Source organism: Liolophura sinensis, chromosome 8, assembly GCF_032854445.1.
Source record: "Liolophura sinensis isolate JHLJ2023 chromosome 8, CUHK_Ljap_v2, whole genome shotgun sequence".
NCBI lineage: Eukaryota > Metazoa > Mollusca > Polyplacophora > Chitonida > Chitonidae > Liolophura > Liolophura sinensis.
The window spans coordinates 17,750,677-17,767,023 of NC_088302.1; the positions used below are offsets into that span (position 1 = coordinate 17,750,677).

At 39.6% G+C, this 16,347-nt stretch overlaps 1 protein-coding gene across 1 annotated transcript; it reads left to right on the forward strand.

Annotated features, from left to right (window-relative positions):
* Positions 1-117: 117 nt before the first annotated feature.
* Positions 118-15,839, forward strand: LOC135472718 (poly(A) RNA polymerase GLD2-B-like). The gene is made up of 12 exons (XM_064752360.1): positions 118-1,285; positions 2,558-2,807; positions 3,987-4,101; positions 4,403-4,494; positions 5,270-5,333; positions 5,862-5,928; positions 9,477-9,553; positions 10,843-10,971; positions 11,486-11,532; positions 12,703-12,830; positions 13,543-13,649; positions 14,578-15,839. The coding sequence occupies exons 1-12, from the start codon at positions 165-167 to the stop codon at positions 14,715-14,717; spliced, it is 2,337 nt and encodes a 778-aa protein (XP_064608430.1). The 5' UTR covers positions 118-164; the 3' UTR covers positions 14,718-15,839.
* Positions 15,840-16,347: the final 508 nt, after the last annotated feature.

Consider the following 16,347-nt stretch of genomic DNA (forward strand, 5'->3'; position numbering starts at 1 on the left):
CAATACTCTCATTGTATGTGTGTAAAAGCTTTGAGACAAGCAAATCCAATATTTGTGCTTTAACAGTACATAGAAAACTTGTTTTATTTCTTTTTCTGTTATTTATTGCAGTTGAAAGATTGTAATACCCTGCCATTCCAAACCTCAAATGCCAATGGATAGGGATGTGTCAAAGCTGGACAATTCTTTATGATACCATAGGGTCTAGAGCCTGTCAGTTGTGTCTTTCACCAGAGCTTAAAATATTACAGGGACTTTTTTTCCAAGCTTTAGCTAAAAACTGTGACATGTTTCCTTGGATGGCACATGGGTATCAGAGTGAGAGTCATGGTCATCGCTCATCAGAAATACCAGGTGATTACAGAGAGCCTGTTTACAGCAGCCAGCAACAACATAGTTCAGGGCTGCATACAGTTTACGATGTTGCCAGCTTATCTCAAATGAGGCATTACCCAGTTAGGTCTATTTTGGAGCATTCAAACCAGAGACATTGTCACGCCTCTGACAAGCCTGTTATACATGCACAAACAGAGCAGCACAGACCACAACAGATTCAGGGCTACGTAATTTCAAACGTGGGATCTCGATTTCTGAGTTCTTCAGTTTCCCCGGTGAGTGTATCAGAGCAAATCAGAACCCGTCAGACCTGGGTGGACCATCGGATTGCTGCACAGCAGCTTTTTCAGGAAAGTGCAAACCGTTGCAGTCCTGTGAATTCAAACTACACTCTGTCGACTGATGCATCACCCATGCCCGGAGCTGCATCTCATACAAGTGCTACTAGAAACTCGAACACTGCTCAAGTCTTCAACTACAATCACCGCCATCAGGAAGAGGAGACGCTGAAAGAACAGATACGGGCTAATATCTTACAGCAAATATATCACTCACCACTGCATCATCCAGGCCAGCGAGGCACCACAACACTCCCTACCCACCCAACTCACTCTCACACTCCAAAACTAAGTGACTTAGAGAGATGTAGAGACTATAACTCTGAGCTGAACAGGCAAGCAGACACTCATCTCAGGGAAGGCAGCAGTTCTGTCATTGATTGTACCTCAGAGCTTCATCCACCATTGAGTAGGTTCAGCCATACTGCAGATGTTCATGCCTCTGTACTTCCCCATTTCACCAGTCCTGAAGAATCCACACAAGATAGTCATGAAAATGACTTCAACTTGTCTTCACTTGGACAGGCTGACCATGACCGAAATCCTGACATGATACAAGGTTCAGGATTGGTTTACAACCAGAGTCTGTCTTCAGCCAAAAGTGGATCAAAGTAAGTCATTGGAGTGACATGTTCTTTTAAAGGATACACAAAACATATGGTTTTAATTGAATATGTTTGTATTCAGTTAATATCTACCCCAAAATGGGTTTAAACTATAATTTTCTGAAGGTACAGTGATCAGTGTGAAAGTTACATGAAAGTAGTCAGGGCCATATCTAGAGTGGCTTTGGTTCTGGAGAACATAAGTAAATTAAACAAAACTATGATGGTTTACCAATAAAACATTGGGTTTTCATGTAAATTTCTTTCATTCACAGACTTATAATCTCTTAAAAAGCATCATTTTGAGATGCAGTTTTTTAAAGTTCTTTGATGCACAGTCACAATGTTACCAGTAAAGTTTGAGGTCAGAACCTTTAATGTTTTTTTAGACCTGACTCTGGTAGTGATAACTCTGTTAGGGAGAGTCCTAATGTAGGGTGTCAAGTTTGTGTCGCTAAACCTGTAAGTTCACTGTTAATATCATTTCATAAATTTCAGTCAACTAAAGGAAAATGTTCATATGCAAATAGAGGGCTCATTTTGAGAGATATTCTCCAAAAACGAAAATTAAAAAAAAAAGAAAATTGACCTAATTTTTTTCTATTTCCCACATTACCCTAATCTTCATTTTGGAGTTACTTTTCATCAATCCTCTATGTCTCCCACCTTACTGAACTACAGAGGTGGAGAGATTGGTGTGAAGGAGTGTCCCGCCCAAGGGGAAGATGTAGGTTCAATCCTGATGTGGGTCATTCAAGTTTAGTGTATGGCAATCTTGTTACTTTCTCATTCGACACCTAAGAGGGTTAGGACATGCACTGGTCAGCGCAGTATCAGTAGTGTGAGTGGAGTGGAGTGGAGTGACTGGTTGAAGGCATCATGTCTGGTGTCCGTAGCATTATGTTCTGGTGAGGCATCACAATAAATTGCAGCATTATGACCTGTTTTAATGCATCACATCATGACTGAAATGTTATTTTGAAATCGATGTTAAAGCTGAAAGAAATAAGCAAATGTATCAATTAGATTTTTGCGAGAATTATTCTGCCTAGATTGTTTAATATTGGACAGGAGCCATCCGGGGTTCATGTTAATTGTCAATTGTAAACTTAGGTGAGCTGTGTGAACTGCAGTAGTGAGAGACCTGCTATGCTTTTGGCAAAAGAGGGGCTATGATGTTCACATATACACTGTTTATCACATACATTCAATTCGTACGTTACTTTAATGGATGCTAATGCATAAATTTTGACCGTTTTTTTTTCCAAAATTATGAAGGAGGCAATCTAGTTTCCAAGAAGATGTTGGTGGGAAAAAAAAGAGAATGTCTGATGAAGATCGAAAAAATGGACTGAAACGTTATTCCCCTAGACAACAAAACTCCCCAGCAAGCCAGTCATTATCTGGTGATGCTCTGCAGAGGGGAATTGAAAGTTACCACGGCAATGGAGCGAACTTTGTACCTCGCCATGAGTTACCAATCCCGAGCAGACGTGGTCTCTCTTCCAACAAGGATACATGTGAACAGGTCAGAGAATCATTTTTGCTTTATTCTTTTGTTTATAATTATTTGATGCATATGTATGTGTATCTATTCAAGTTGTGCATTGATTTTACTTCTTGAACACTTCGTTTAACATTTTCAACTGTAAATACAGTGCAGACAATGAGCAAGTAGCTATTAAAAGTACTCTGTCAGTGGGCAACCAGTGTAAGGTCAGTATTTTACCTGAGGCACTCTGGTTTCTTTCATGAGAGATAATTAATGCCAGTTAATTGTTAGCTTTAATAATTCATCGGTCAATCATTCAGTCACTGGCTAAGCAGACACACAAGGTATGTGTGCAGAACAGATACTCTATATGACCATAAAATTCGTCCATTTTTTCTGATTCTGAGAGTTCTGTGGAGTTTAGAAAGGTGTTTTGAGATTTGCTAGGAACATGAGATGATATTCTACTGGCAAATTGTAAGGTTCAGGACCAAATCTAAGCCTTAATAGCAAATCAGACCTAAAAATGAACTTTTGGGGGGCAAAGTTTAGGGTTATTTAGGGTAATTAGTTAGACTCCACTGAAGAATGTTCCCCCAAATGAATTGCCATTTGTAAGTGTAACTAGGGACAAAACAAAGCCTTGGCTTACATGGCCTCAAAGAGCCTTAGAAATGAGGTGGGCTACATGTGCTTGGAGTAATTTAAACTACGAACCTTTGTCTATGCATGTAATTATTCCCAAAGTCCATCTCCGGACATGATTCGGAAATGTCCGGATCATCCTGACCTCCGGTCAGCTGACCAAGAATTGGGTGGACACTACAACTTATTTTGCATCTAAGGTAAGCCTTGTCAGTGGTTGTATAGCAAATTCAAGTTTTACAACAATTTTAGGGGCCTCCATGGCTCGGCTGGTTAGAGCGCTGGCGCAGCATAATGGCCCAGGAGCCTCTCACAAATGCAGTCACTGTAAGTCCTGCTCATACTGGCTTCCTCTCTGGCCATAAGTGGGACGGTCTGATAGCATCCTGTGGATGGTTGTGGGTTTCCCCCAGGCTCTGCCCAGTTTCCTTCCACCATAATGTTGGCCACCGTCATATAGATGAAATATTCTTGAGTACGGCGTAAAACACCTATTAAGTAAATGAATAAATTGTAACAATTTTATGCAAAAATATTATCCGACATGGCATTGTTCATTATCCTTTGCAGATCTCAAAAGCCATCATTAAGTATTTCTTGGAGAATCAACAAACGGATGCTGTTAGTGCTAGGAAAATGCAGCTAAGAGATGCCTTGTCTAACATTGTACAGAGTGTTTTTCCATGTGAGTTTCTGAAGTCCTAAGGTTTGTGTAGAGAATAACTTATTTATTTTTGAGTATCACACAAAATACAAGATAAATATTTGAAATAATTAATTTTAATTGAAAACCTTTGCATAAATTTGACATGATTTTGATAATGAAATTTGATAATGTGATTAATGATCTTTGCTGGTCATTGTTTTTATTCTTCTGCCACTAAAGGGCGGGCCTATCTCTGAACGTATTCGCATGAAATCCATGACCTTTTACTGAAATAATTATTGGGATTGATAAAAATGCCTCTTGTCTCTTTTTTTTTCAGATTCAGGATTGTACATAGTTGGCTCTTCCTTGAGTGGATTTGGGACAAGGAAAAGTGACATGGATATGTGTTTGATGATATCTCAGAAAAATGTAAGTGTTCTTCATAGAGTGCTGAAGGCTGTTTTACACAAGATGTGATACAACAAGAATCACAACTGAAAAACACAAGGTCATCTGAATGAATGATTATTTTGTACCACTATAAAGTGCTCTAGTAAGTTTTCCTTGTATAAAAAGCACACTGACTGAGGGTGATGTTTTGTCATTTATGCTGTGCATATGTTATATGTCATTACCATAGACTATGACCATTACCAGAAATTCCTGATTTCATATCTCTTTTCTGTAGTAGAATCCATGTTAAGGTAAAAGGGGCCTGTGTGGCCAAAGGGTAAGCACGCTAACATAGCCTGATAACCAGGAGACTGTCACCAATGTGGTCACTGTGAGTTGAAATCCAGCTCGTGCTGGCTCCCTCTGCAGCCGTAAGTGGGATGGTGTGGCACAAACCTGCAGATAGACATGGGTTTCCCTTGGATCTGCCTAGTTTCCTCCCACCATAATGCTGGCAGCCCTTGTATAAGTGAAATATTCTTGAGTGTAGTGTCAGACAACAATCAAATAAACTAACAAATGTTAAGATAAATGTTGGAATACTTTATGTGTTGAGCAGAAGTTTTGCATTTATGTGTCTCTTACAGGTGAGCTTTTTTTTTTTGTAGCCGTGCCACCAAATCTAAGCCTTAACAGCATTGGTGAATTAAGTATGCAAAGTGAAAAATATAAAGAGCTGCAAACAACTGTCATTTTGACCAGTAATTTTTTATTTCACCTTCTAAGAGACCCATTTGCCTTATACTTGTAGAATGTACAGAAAAGGGAAGCCATTGACCTGCTATACGCCTTACAGAAATGTTTACGAAAGTGTTGTAAGTAGACCTTTTAGGAGTTATTGTCCTACTGCTACATGTAACACTGAAGGTGTCAGTCCCTCTCCTGGCTAAGACCTGACATGGTGTTTGTTAAGTAGACCTTGTATGAGTTATTGTCCTACTGCTACATGTAACACTGAAGCTGTGAATCCCTCTCCTGGCTAAGACCTGACATGATGTCCGTTAAGTCATTGGATCACGTGATGAGCTTTCTAGTCCCTCATCCGAAATGAGCTATTTGGCATTAGATTTGGTTGGTTATTTGCATTAAGTATTCTCTTGGCATTAGACGTGTCCTTTGTATTAAATGTGCTCTTGGAATTAGATGCGCTTTTGGCATTTATAAATGTGCTAATGATATTTTAAACAGAATAAAGATTTTGAATGAACTGTTTTAACTGTACATGTAATTTTCTTTTTTAAAGAATCCTCTTCATATTTTACTGTAATGTAACCCTGCCTGTCATCATATTAATTTTTGTAATTTTTGCAAATACGTAATAAAAACTTCATAAAAATTTTCAGCATTTGTTAAAAATCTGGAGGTGATCCCTGCCAGAGTGCCAATCCTGAGGTTCAGAGACAAGATAAGGTACGCTATGGCTTTGCATTTGGCTAGGATGACAGTCAAGTATTTCATAGAAGGGGTTCACAGAAGTCATTTTTCCGTGTACTGACCACCACTTTCTGGGCGAAACTGAGTTTTTCTTTCAGCTGAAATTGATTTTTTTTGTGTTTCAAAGAACCGTTTGTGATACTAAAGTTGAACATTTTTGTACATTACTATCCTTCAATGATTAAGGTGATTTTCACTGCCTAGATGTGAACTCCAGCTGACCTCCTGGTTGATACTGCAAACTGATAATCGGCACACACTGCAGTTATTGTTATATGTATTTCAGGATACCAGTCCAGTGAAGTGTAAAGATCTGCCCAGAAAACTTACAACATGAGCAGTTGGTCTTGATTTCAATTTGAAAAAATATTTAATAGTCATGAATCAAGACAGAATGGTCACGCATTAATGGCTTATGGAATATGTGGTTGTCACTTTCTCGGCCTGCCTGTCAAAAATTATCGAAAGAAAAAAAATTCAGAAAATTGAAAATCATGCAACTAGCACTGAATCTAGTGCATGCAGATAAATGTTTTGTGCATTATCCAAATTCTCTTGAAATATTATCCTTACTTGTCAGAACAAACAAAGATTTCAATCCACAAAAACAGTTTAAAACGGAATCTGATTGACTTATTGATGGTACTAATCACATGAAATTTACCGCAAGAATCACCCACCAATAATAGGAAAATTAGAAGACCTGCAAGTAGTGAATTACCCCATGGAGTGTAACTATAATGATCTTTAAATAGAGAGGCTACATATTTAGAACAAGAAAATATACTGCTGTCAGACAGACTGGAGGCAAACTGTGTGCTTTCCTTAAAAGGAGCTGAAGGTATTAGTGCCACCTGATGACAGGAGGAGGAATTCAGTTGGACTGCGTGTGCTTTCATGCAGTCACTCACACTACACTTATGTCAAAAACAGAATGATCGGAAGCTGAAGTAGGTCAAATTATTCGTGTGGAACGATTTGGCAGAGACCAAAGAAGCTTACTGTCTCTCATATTTGATTTCATTTGCCCCTCCGTTTCCAAAACTTACCTTCTTAAATCTAAGCAATGCAGAGGGTTATAAAGATTTCTTTAAAAGGGAGGTAACTTGTAACTTTGCGGAACTTTGGATATGTTTAAACTGAGTTTAGGTACAATTTTGAATGTTTCTTTCCTAAAACAACCTCAAATTGAGTAAATATAACCAGCTATTCAGTTTTTTATTCAATCAATAGACCGAATTCCAGCTGTCTAGACAACTTCTGTGAACCCCAGGTTCAACTTTAAAGTGAAAAGAAGAACTGTTAAGTGTGTATGTCATTGTCTCATACCTTTGTTCAAATCTAAAATCTATAAATGTTAAATTTCTGTGATCAGTTCGTGGCATGTAAAATTTGAGGGATTTGTCTTGACAAATGGGGCGTTATCTCTGTTTTGGGGCATCATGTCTGGGTGAACATCAAGCCTGGATTGGGTATGATGCCTGGATGGGGCATGTCAGCAACTAGGGGTGGCACTAGGGCATCGAGTCTTGATGGGGCATCAAGTTTGGATGGGGCATCAGGTGAAGCAGTCTGGTGATTGTACAGTGGGGGCATCAGGTGTTTGCATGGGACTGCATCTCTAGGTGGAGTATCAAGTTTAGCTGGGGCATTGTGTTTGGATGTGGCAACATCTTCAGGTTGGGTATCATGTCTGGATGCACATCAAGCCTGGTTTGGGCATCATGTCTGGCAGGGGCATCACTGGGCCGGGGCATCATCTCCAGGTGACCATCAAATCTGGATGGATATCAAGTCTGGGTTGGGCATCATGTCTGGCAGGGGCATCGCTAGGCCGGGGCATCATCTCCAGGTGACCATCAAATCTGGATGGATATCAAGTCTGGGTTGGGCATCATGTCTGGCAGGGGCATCGCTAGGCCGGGGCATCATCTCCAGGTGAACATCAAATCTGGATGGATATCAAGTCTGGGTTGGGCATCATGTCTGGCAGGGGCATCGCTAGGCCGGGGCATCATCTCCAGGTGAACATCAAATCTGGATGGATATCAAGTCTGGGTTGGGCATCATGTCTGGCAGGGGCATCGCTAGGCCGGGGCATCATCTCCAGGTGAACATCAAATCTGGATGGATATCAAGTCTGGGTTGGGCATCATGTCTGGCAGGGGCATCGCTAGGCCGGGGCATCATCTCCAGGTGAACATCAAATCTGGATGGATATCAAGTCTGGGTTGGGCATCATGTCTGGCAGGGGCATCGCTAGGCCGGGGCATCATCTCCAGGTGAACATCAAATCTGGATGGATATCAAGTCTGGGTTGGGCATCATGTCTGGCAGGGGCATCGCTAGGCAGGGGCATCATCTCCAGGTGACCATCAAATCTGGATGGATATCAAGTCTGGGTTGGGCATCATGTCTGGCAGGGGCATCGCTAGGCCGGGGCATCATCTCCAGGTGAACATCAGATCTGGATGGATATCAAGTCTGGGTTGGGCATCATGTCTGGCAGGGGCATCGCTAGGCCGGGGCATCATCTCCAGGTGAACATCAGATCTGGATGGATATCAAGTCTGGGTTGGGCATCATGTCTGGCTGGGGCATCGCTAGGCCGGGGCATCATCTCCAGGTGAACATCAAATCTGGATGGATATCAAGTCTGGGTTGGGCATCATGTCTGGCAGGGGCATCGCTAGGCAGGGGCATCATCTCCAGGTGAACATCAAATCTGGATGGATATCAAGTCTGGGTTGGGCATCATGTCTGGCAGGGGCATCGCTAGGCCGGGGCATCATCTCCAGGTGACCATCAAATCTGGCTGGATATCAAGTCTGGGTTGGGCATCATGTCTGGCAGGGGCATCGCTAGGCCGGGGCATCATCTCCAGGTGAACATCAAATCTGGATGGACATCAAGTCTGGTTTGGGCATCATGTCTGGCAGGGGCATCACTGGGCCGGGGCATCATCTCCAGGTGAGCATCAAATCTGGATGGATATCAAGTCTGGGTTGGGCATCATGTCTTGCTGGGGCATTGCTAGGCCGGGGCATCATCTCCAGGTGAACATCAAATCTGGATGGATATCAAGTCTGGGTTGGGCATCATATCTGGCAGGGGCATCGCTAGGCCGGGGCATCATCTCCAGGTGAACATCAAATCTGGATGGATATCAAGACTGGGTTGGGCATCATGTCTGGCTGGGGCATTACCTCCAGGTGGGCCGTCATCTCTGCTTGGGCATCATATTTTATGGGGCGTCATGTAAGAGTGGGTCATCAAGTCTGGGTGGGTCATCATACCTGGGTAGGGCTAAGGCATCAAGTCTGAATGGAGCATTAAGTCTGGATGGGGCATCAGGTGAAGAAGCCTGGTGATTTTAGTGTTTCAGTGAAACAGCACTGTGCATGGTGTCAAGGTCAACGTATTACAAATCTATGACCCAAGTCATTTCCCGGATGAAGGTAAACCCAGGTGTACAATCGTTTCTTGGACATCTCATCCATATGTTGTGTTGTGGATTTCTGCAGTGATGTGGAGTGTGACCTCAATGTGAACAACCTGGTAGGGATCCGGAACACCCATCTCCTGAAGCACTACGCCCTCAGTAAGTCACTTTGCGTATGTGTATACATCCATGTTCAGCCCATCGTCTTGTTTGTTAATAGATTGTCTCACATGAAGTTTACAGGAGATTTATTTATTTACTTATTTATTTATTTACTTATTTATTTATTTATTTACTTATTTGATCGGTGTTTTATGCCAAACTCAAGAATATTTCACTTACACGACAGCGGCCAGCAATAAGGTGGGAGGAAACCAAGTTCTAAACCACGATCATCCACTGGTTGCTGACACACGTACGAGTTTATAGGAGATCGCTTGTCTTCCACCAACCTATACAGGACAAATCTGTGTGTCACACATGGGAAACTTCGTTGACAGGGGTAGTTTACTCTGGTTTCACCGCACACAGTACTGACCTCAGGATCAAAAATTCAGTCGTTAAACTGGGTATGTTCCTTTCTGTTATTTTAACTGAAATTTATTTTATAATAACTTATCTGGAATTGACATTGTCAAGCAATATTTTTACAGTGTTACGTGTGAAATAACAATTTTAAAGTGATTTGAAATTCTGACTTAAGTTTAAGATAGCTTCACGATCCTGGGGCCAGATGCCCAAGGTATGGTGTGGAAATGTAATTAGCAAATCTTATTATTGGAGTACTATGATATTAGAGGCTTAGCTCTAAGTACTACTGAAGTCTTTGCTCTTCTCAACCTTTGAAAACATGATATGAATACTTTCAAGCATTCAATATCAGTATTACCATTGTTTCATTGATCAAATAGTCCATGTGGTTAGATAGCAATCCCACTAGAGTTAACTAAGAAAGTATTGAGCTCAAATCCAGGTTCAGCAAATTTTTGTTTTTTTATTTTTATTCTTGTGAGGAAGTTTGTCTGGTACTTGATGGGTTACAATGTTCAACCTGGACCCAATTTCTCAAACTGATGTGCCCTTGCAGTTTCTTCCAAGTTTTGTCGAGCAGCTCAGTTCTGACTTTCTGCTTTTACCATATATAGAGAAACTAGTATTAATCACTTGCACTAAGAAGTTGCTTAATGAAGTCGAGCCTTGGGCTCTGCTTTGCAATAATATGTAAATATTTACCAGTAAATATTTATTTATTTATTTATTTGATTGTTTTTTTATGCCTTACTCAAGAATATTTCACGTATACGATGGCGACCATTATTATCATTTATGGTGGTGGGAAACTCGGCACGATCAGAGCCAGAGAGAACTGTCTGTAAATAAATAGATCAGATAAACAAATCACATGATCTACGTGAATAGATAATTAGCGTTATGTTTTTTTCCTACAGTGGACTGGAGAGTGAGACCACTTGGCTTGTTCATTAAATACTGGGCACGATGCCAGAATATCAATGACGCCAGAAACATGACTATTTCCAGTTACTCCTTTGCGCTGATGTTGATACATTACCTGCAGTGTGAGTACGCCAGACATAGTGAAGATGCTGACGGCAGATTGGCTAAATGTCACTCTATAATAGATCTGGTGCCTGCCGATTTCACAAAGCCTCTTACGACTTGGCGTATTTAAGAGTTCAGTTAGTGCTTACTTTCAAGTCATACAAGTTAACAAATCACTGTCTTGCCATCAGGGGCAGATTCCCCACTTAAGTCAAAATCCAAAATGTGATCTTAATTTTCATCTTTAGAAATTAACATTTTGTCCACTTTGTCAGTGTTACCTTAAGACAAATGTGTCAATGTCCAGTACCAAAAACTGGGTATTCTGAGGAGGTTTTCAAGTTTGACTTGAAATAAATTTGTGAAATCAGCCCCTGGTGCGTTGTTAAGTGAATGGCTCATCTCAAAAATTTACCAACCAGCCTATGTGTGTTTGATGGAATATCCAGATATTACAAGGTAAAAATGAGCAACTGGATACAATATCAGTGAATTCAGCGTCACGAATTGGGGTCATTTTACATGTTTCAGGTGGTTGTGCTCCTCCAGTTTTGCCTTCCTTACAAGTACGATTCCCTGTAAGTATGTTTACACTTGCAGATATTTTCTGGGATTTTGAAGTTTGAAAGGCTGTATGGTGTGTTGTCTGCTAAAGTATGTCGGAATGTTTGTCTGGAATGTTGTCGATGGAAGTAGGCTGGAAATTGCGTCTGGGATGTTGTGTGGTGGAAAGTTTGGTCGGAATGGTGTTTGCGAAAGTTTACATATATGCATGTTTTGTCAGACTCTGAAAGTTCTGTTGATCTTTCTGGAAGGTAGGATATAAGTATCAGTGCCAAAAGTAATGTTTTTATGAGTTATAACCAGACTCTAAAAGTTCTGTTGATCTTAGAAAGATGTCTGAAAGGTAGGATATAAGTATCAGCGCCAAAAGTAATGTTTTTATGAGTTATGACCAGACTCTAAAAGTTCTGTTGATCTTAGAAAGATGTCTGGAAGTTAGGATATAAGTATCAGTGCCAAAAGTAATGTTTTTATGAGTTATAACCAGACTCTAAAAGTTCTGTTGATCTTAGAAAGATGTCTGAAAGGTAGGATATAAGTATCAGCGCCAAAAGTAATGTTTTTATGAGTTATGACCAGACTCTAAAAGTTCTGTTGATCTTAGAAAGATGTCTGGAAGGTAGGATATAAGTATCAGCGCCAAAAGTAATGTTTTTATGAGTTATAACCAGACTCTAAAAGTTCTGTTGATCTTAGAAAGATGTCTGGAAGGTAGGATATAAGTATCAGCGCCAAAAGTAATGTTTTTATGAGTTATGACCAGACTCTAAAAGTTCTGCTGATCTTAGAAAGATGTCTGGAAGTTAGGATATAAGTATCAGTGCCAAAAGTAATGTTTTTATGAGTTATAACCAGACTCTAAAAGTTCTGCTGATCTTAGAAAGATGTCTGGAAGTTAGGATATAAGTTTCAGCACCAAAAGTAATGTTTTTATGAGTTATGACAGTAATTTGCCTCTTTAAATGCGTGTTTGTGGTAAAATGTTAGGTCCTTTGCAGTAATTCATATTTTCCAAAAATCTGTTCAAGAAAAGATTTTCTTGCTCTTGATGAAAGAAACCTTACAGTACATCTGAGTGTTATGCAACACAGAGAGAGTATCTTTTTGTTTTGTTGAATAATGATCATGCAATTTTTGATGTTTACACACAACAGTAACTTATAGACTTTGTCCCTGTTGATCAGAGTGAGTTCAACCCCAAGAGCGATGTTTGTACGCTGAGACCAGTCACATTGAACCACCACTCTCCAAACGACTTGTCAGTAGGAGAACTGTTTCTGGGCTTCCTCGAGTACTTCACCTTTACATTTGAGTAAGTGCCATTGGTTCGTCTTTGCTTGCTAAGTGACATTAGACCTGAACTCACTGCCCAGTGGTCAGACAGGGAATCATTTTACGTTTGGTGATAGTAAGCAGTTGAAATGAAAAAGAAAGAAAAAATTTTAATTTTTTTTACAAAGAAAATTTGCATTCTACCAACATCAAACTGAGTGAGAAAATCAGTGTATGGCATTTGGAAAAGTTGGTTTACTTCTGAATCTCCCATTTTTCCACGGATGAAAATACATCACCTCACTCACATAAGAATTATTCTTAAGAGGGATGGTAAATGCTGATTATTCAAATCAGCCATTATCTGATATTGGCCCTCACTGACTCAGTTGTGTACAGCACCTGTTTTGCTGCAGACAACATATAGGACAACTTGACCATATAGGACAACTCTAGCTGGTTTGATCAAGGCTTTATGTCGGGAGGTTTGTCATTTACCTTAATGAGGCTTTCACCAGCCTCTGCTCAGTTTCCTCCACCCATAACCTTGGCAACCATTGTATTCTGGTAAGTGAACCAGCGTTTCTGCAGCGTATATACACGACTATATGGAGAGTAATTTTCTGATAGTACAGGAGATGGGAGATGCCCTCTCAACCCACAAATGGTAAAGACTGGAATTTACCTTTTTCAGAAGGCATATAGCATCGGTGAAATAAATGGAAATAAAATGAAATTTATGATGTTTAAAGTTACAGGAGAGATGCAATAAGTGTGCGCCAGGGAAAAGTTTTGCCCATTCATGTGGTGCAGCGACAGACAGAGGACAAGAGGCAGTGGAGCTGTCTATGTATTGAAGGTTAGAGGCTGATCTTATGGTTACATGTTAGTGTCACACCTAGTGGCTAGCATGAAGGGTAGATGATAGTGTGAAGGTCAGAGGCTAGTCTCAAGGTCAGAGGCTGGCATGAAGGTTAGTTAAGCTCTTGTGAAGTTTAGGGTAGACTAATTTTTAGTTGCCTTGAAAGAAAGCAGCTAAAGCTTTGAAGACCCTGAAGTCAGTGCTCTGAACTCTGCTCCATCTGGTATAGAAATTGCTTCATTTGTCCTACGACCAATACGGTCGCAGACTGAAACCAGTCCTCACTGGTTTAAGCTGTATGTCGGGAATCTTGTTAGTTCTCTGGCAAGGGATGGTGGTTTACTCCAGGCATTCTAGTTTCCTTCAGCTATAAACATGACACCTCTCGTAGAAGGCAAAACTGTTTTTGTATGTACGTATTAAACAGAAATTAAGAAAGTCCTTTTACGCTTGAAAAACCTAAGTTTTCATATTACAATACCTTCCTACTTTCCAACCTTCCAAAGTAGCCTTAAAGCACATTTTCCAAGATCAGACAACATCAGTAACTTAGTCATGGTCAAAAGTTTGGGTGTGAATAATATTTGGTAAAATATTCTGTGGCGAATCCTCTCTGGAACATCATTACTCTTCTGTAAAGCACCACTGAAATGAATACATTAACCCAATTCTGTATTTGACCCAATACGTCTATTTTTCCCATGGCCAAGTTACTTATTATACCTGATTATGAGAGTTTTTAGACAATTATTTTAGATGGTTTTTTGTGCTGGAAGATGGGATGATAGCCTACTAAAAAAAGGTAAATTTCTTGCATCAAAAAATAATTTGGGTTTTTGTTTTCTCTAAAAATGCAGCTTTTGGGATTAAATTACATATACGGAAAATATTTGCACTTTTCAACTCTTTCTACATTTGCTTTCAGAACCATTTGAGCTGAGTAACACTGCCCGCTCTGTATTTGACACAGACAAGTTCAAGCAAATCCAGAAAGTGTTCCGAACTAGCTTTATGAAATTGGACAAAAAGAAAGATGTAAAGTTGGTCCTTAGAAAGGTTTGGTAGTCCGGAGATATTTAATTACAGAACTGTAAGCATTAGATTTTTCCTTTTGTGGATATTCTGTGTGAAAGTGAGGAGAAAAGTGTGACTGACGTGAATTTGAAAATTTTGAATGAAACGTGTGATAATTTAATAAGGAAACGTGAGGTAACAATGTGAAATAAACTGCGTATCAGGTGTGATTGTATCAAGTTTCACGTTACAGTGTGTAGGAAAGTGTTGTTGTATTGTGAATACCACTGAATAATGCCCCTCCAAGAAATCCTGTCAAGTTCAGTGTATGGACATCATTCTGAAGGGCTAAGAAGCTGTTTGTGCTTTGTATCCACCAAAAATCTTTACAAAAAATATACGTTTTTGACATCCAAAATTACAGTGGCTGGTATTTAGAAAGCACTTCACAGTGGTGAAAACACATTGACATGGTTCGATTTGTTATTCCAACTTCCACATTAATTAATTCATGTCAGTCAGCAAGTGTGAATTTCACATAATTTTTGTAGTATGATACTTATACAAATCGTGTGAAATGTCCTGTGATGGTTTGATTCAGAAGTTGCAAATAGCTCTACATGAATGTGCATTCACAGCTGCTGGATAAGACCGGTAAATATTTCCACCTCATTGATACCTTAAGATGCCTTAAATCTCAATATCATCCTTTGATTATTCATAAATTAGATTATGCGACACCTCAGGGTTTAGGGTGTGGCCTAAAACATTTTGATTTGATTACTGTAATTCTTTGCATCAAAACTCAGTCTCATAACAATGGTGCTGAGTCATATCATTAACCGTTTATGTCAAGTAAAGAGATGCATGTTGTAGGTTTGTGAGCTTTTGTTTTACTCTTTTTTTATACTGCGCTGTTAAAATGGTAAAGTTGTGAAATCCCCAAAAATATTTTTCAGCAGATAACAACTCTACTTTAAGTTTCCTTTTATAGTTCAAACTGTTTTAAGCTTTGTCTTTCAGTTAAATTTGTCATCTGTAAATTACGCAGATCTGTAAAACTAAATAGCAGATAGGCAACATGTATATGGCGAGACAGAGATAGTACCAAAAATGTACAGAAAAGTGATTTTATCACAAATGATTTTACAAGTAAATGTTCTGTAAACACAACTGTTTGTTGCTCTGTTTTATGATTGCGTTTTTTTTAGACTGTATGAGATCAAAGTACCCTAATTCCTCAACCTTTTCGCCTAAGAAAGAGCAACCTTCAGTGCAATTTATGCATGGTTTTAAATTGCCTTTGAAGGCAAAACTACATTGGTTGGATTGGGCAATTTCTGGGCTTCACAAAAAGTATAATTTAATAATATAATCAATCTACATGGAACAATGCCCTCAGAAGTTGCTTGAATAAACATCTGGCTAACATGCGAAAAGGTTGAAAAATTACAGAACTTAAACGTCAAACCCAGAATAGTGGCCACAATACAAAAATAGAATGCATATTTTTGGCTTTTGACAATGGTGGATTTTGTTTGACGTTTACCAACATTATTCAAGTGATATAATGATTTGATTGACATATTAGATTGTTGTATATTGCCATAAGAATTTTTCATTGATTTGTTGATTAGTATTACGAGTGGAGAACCCAGGGGTGCCGCGGGGTAAAGCTCTG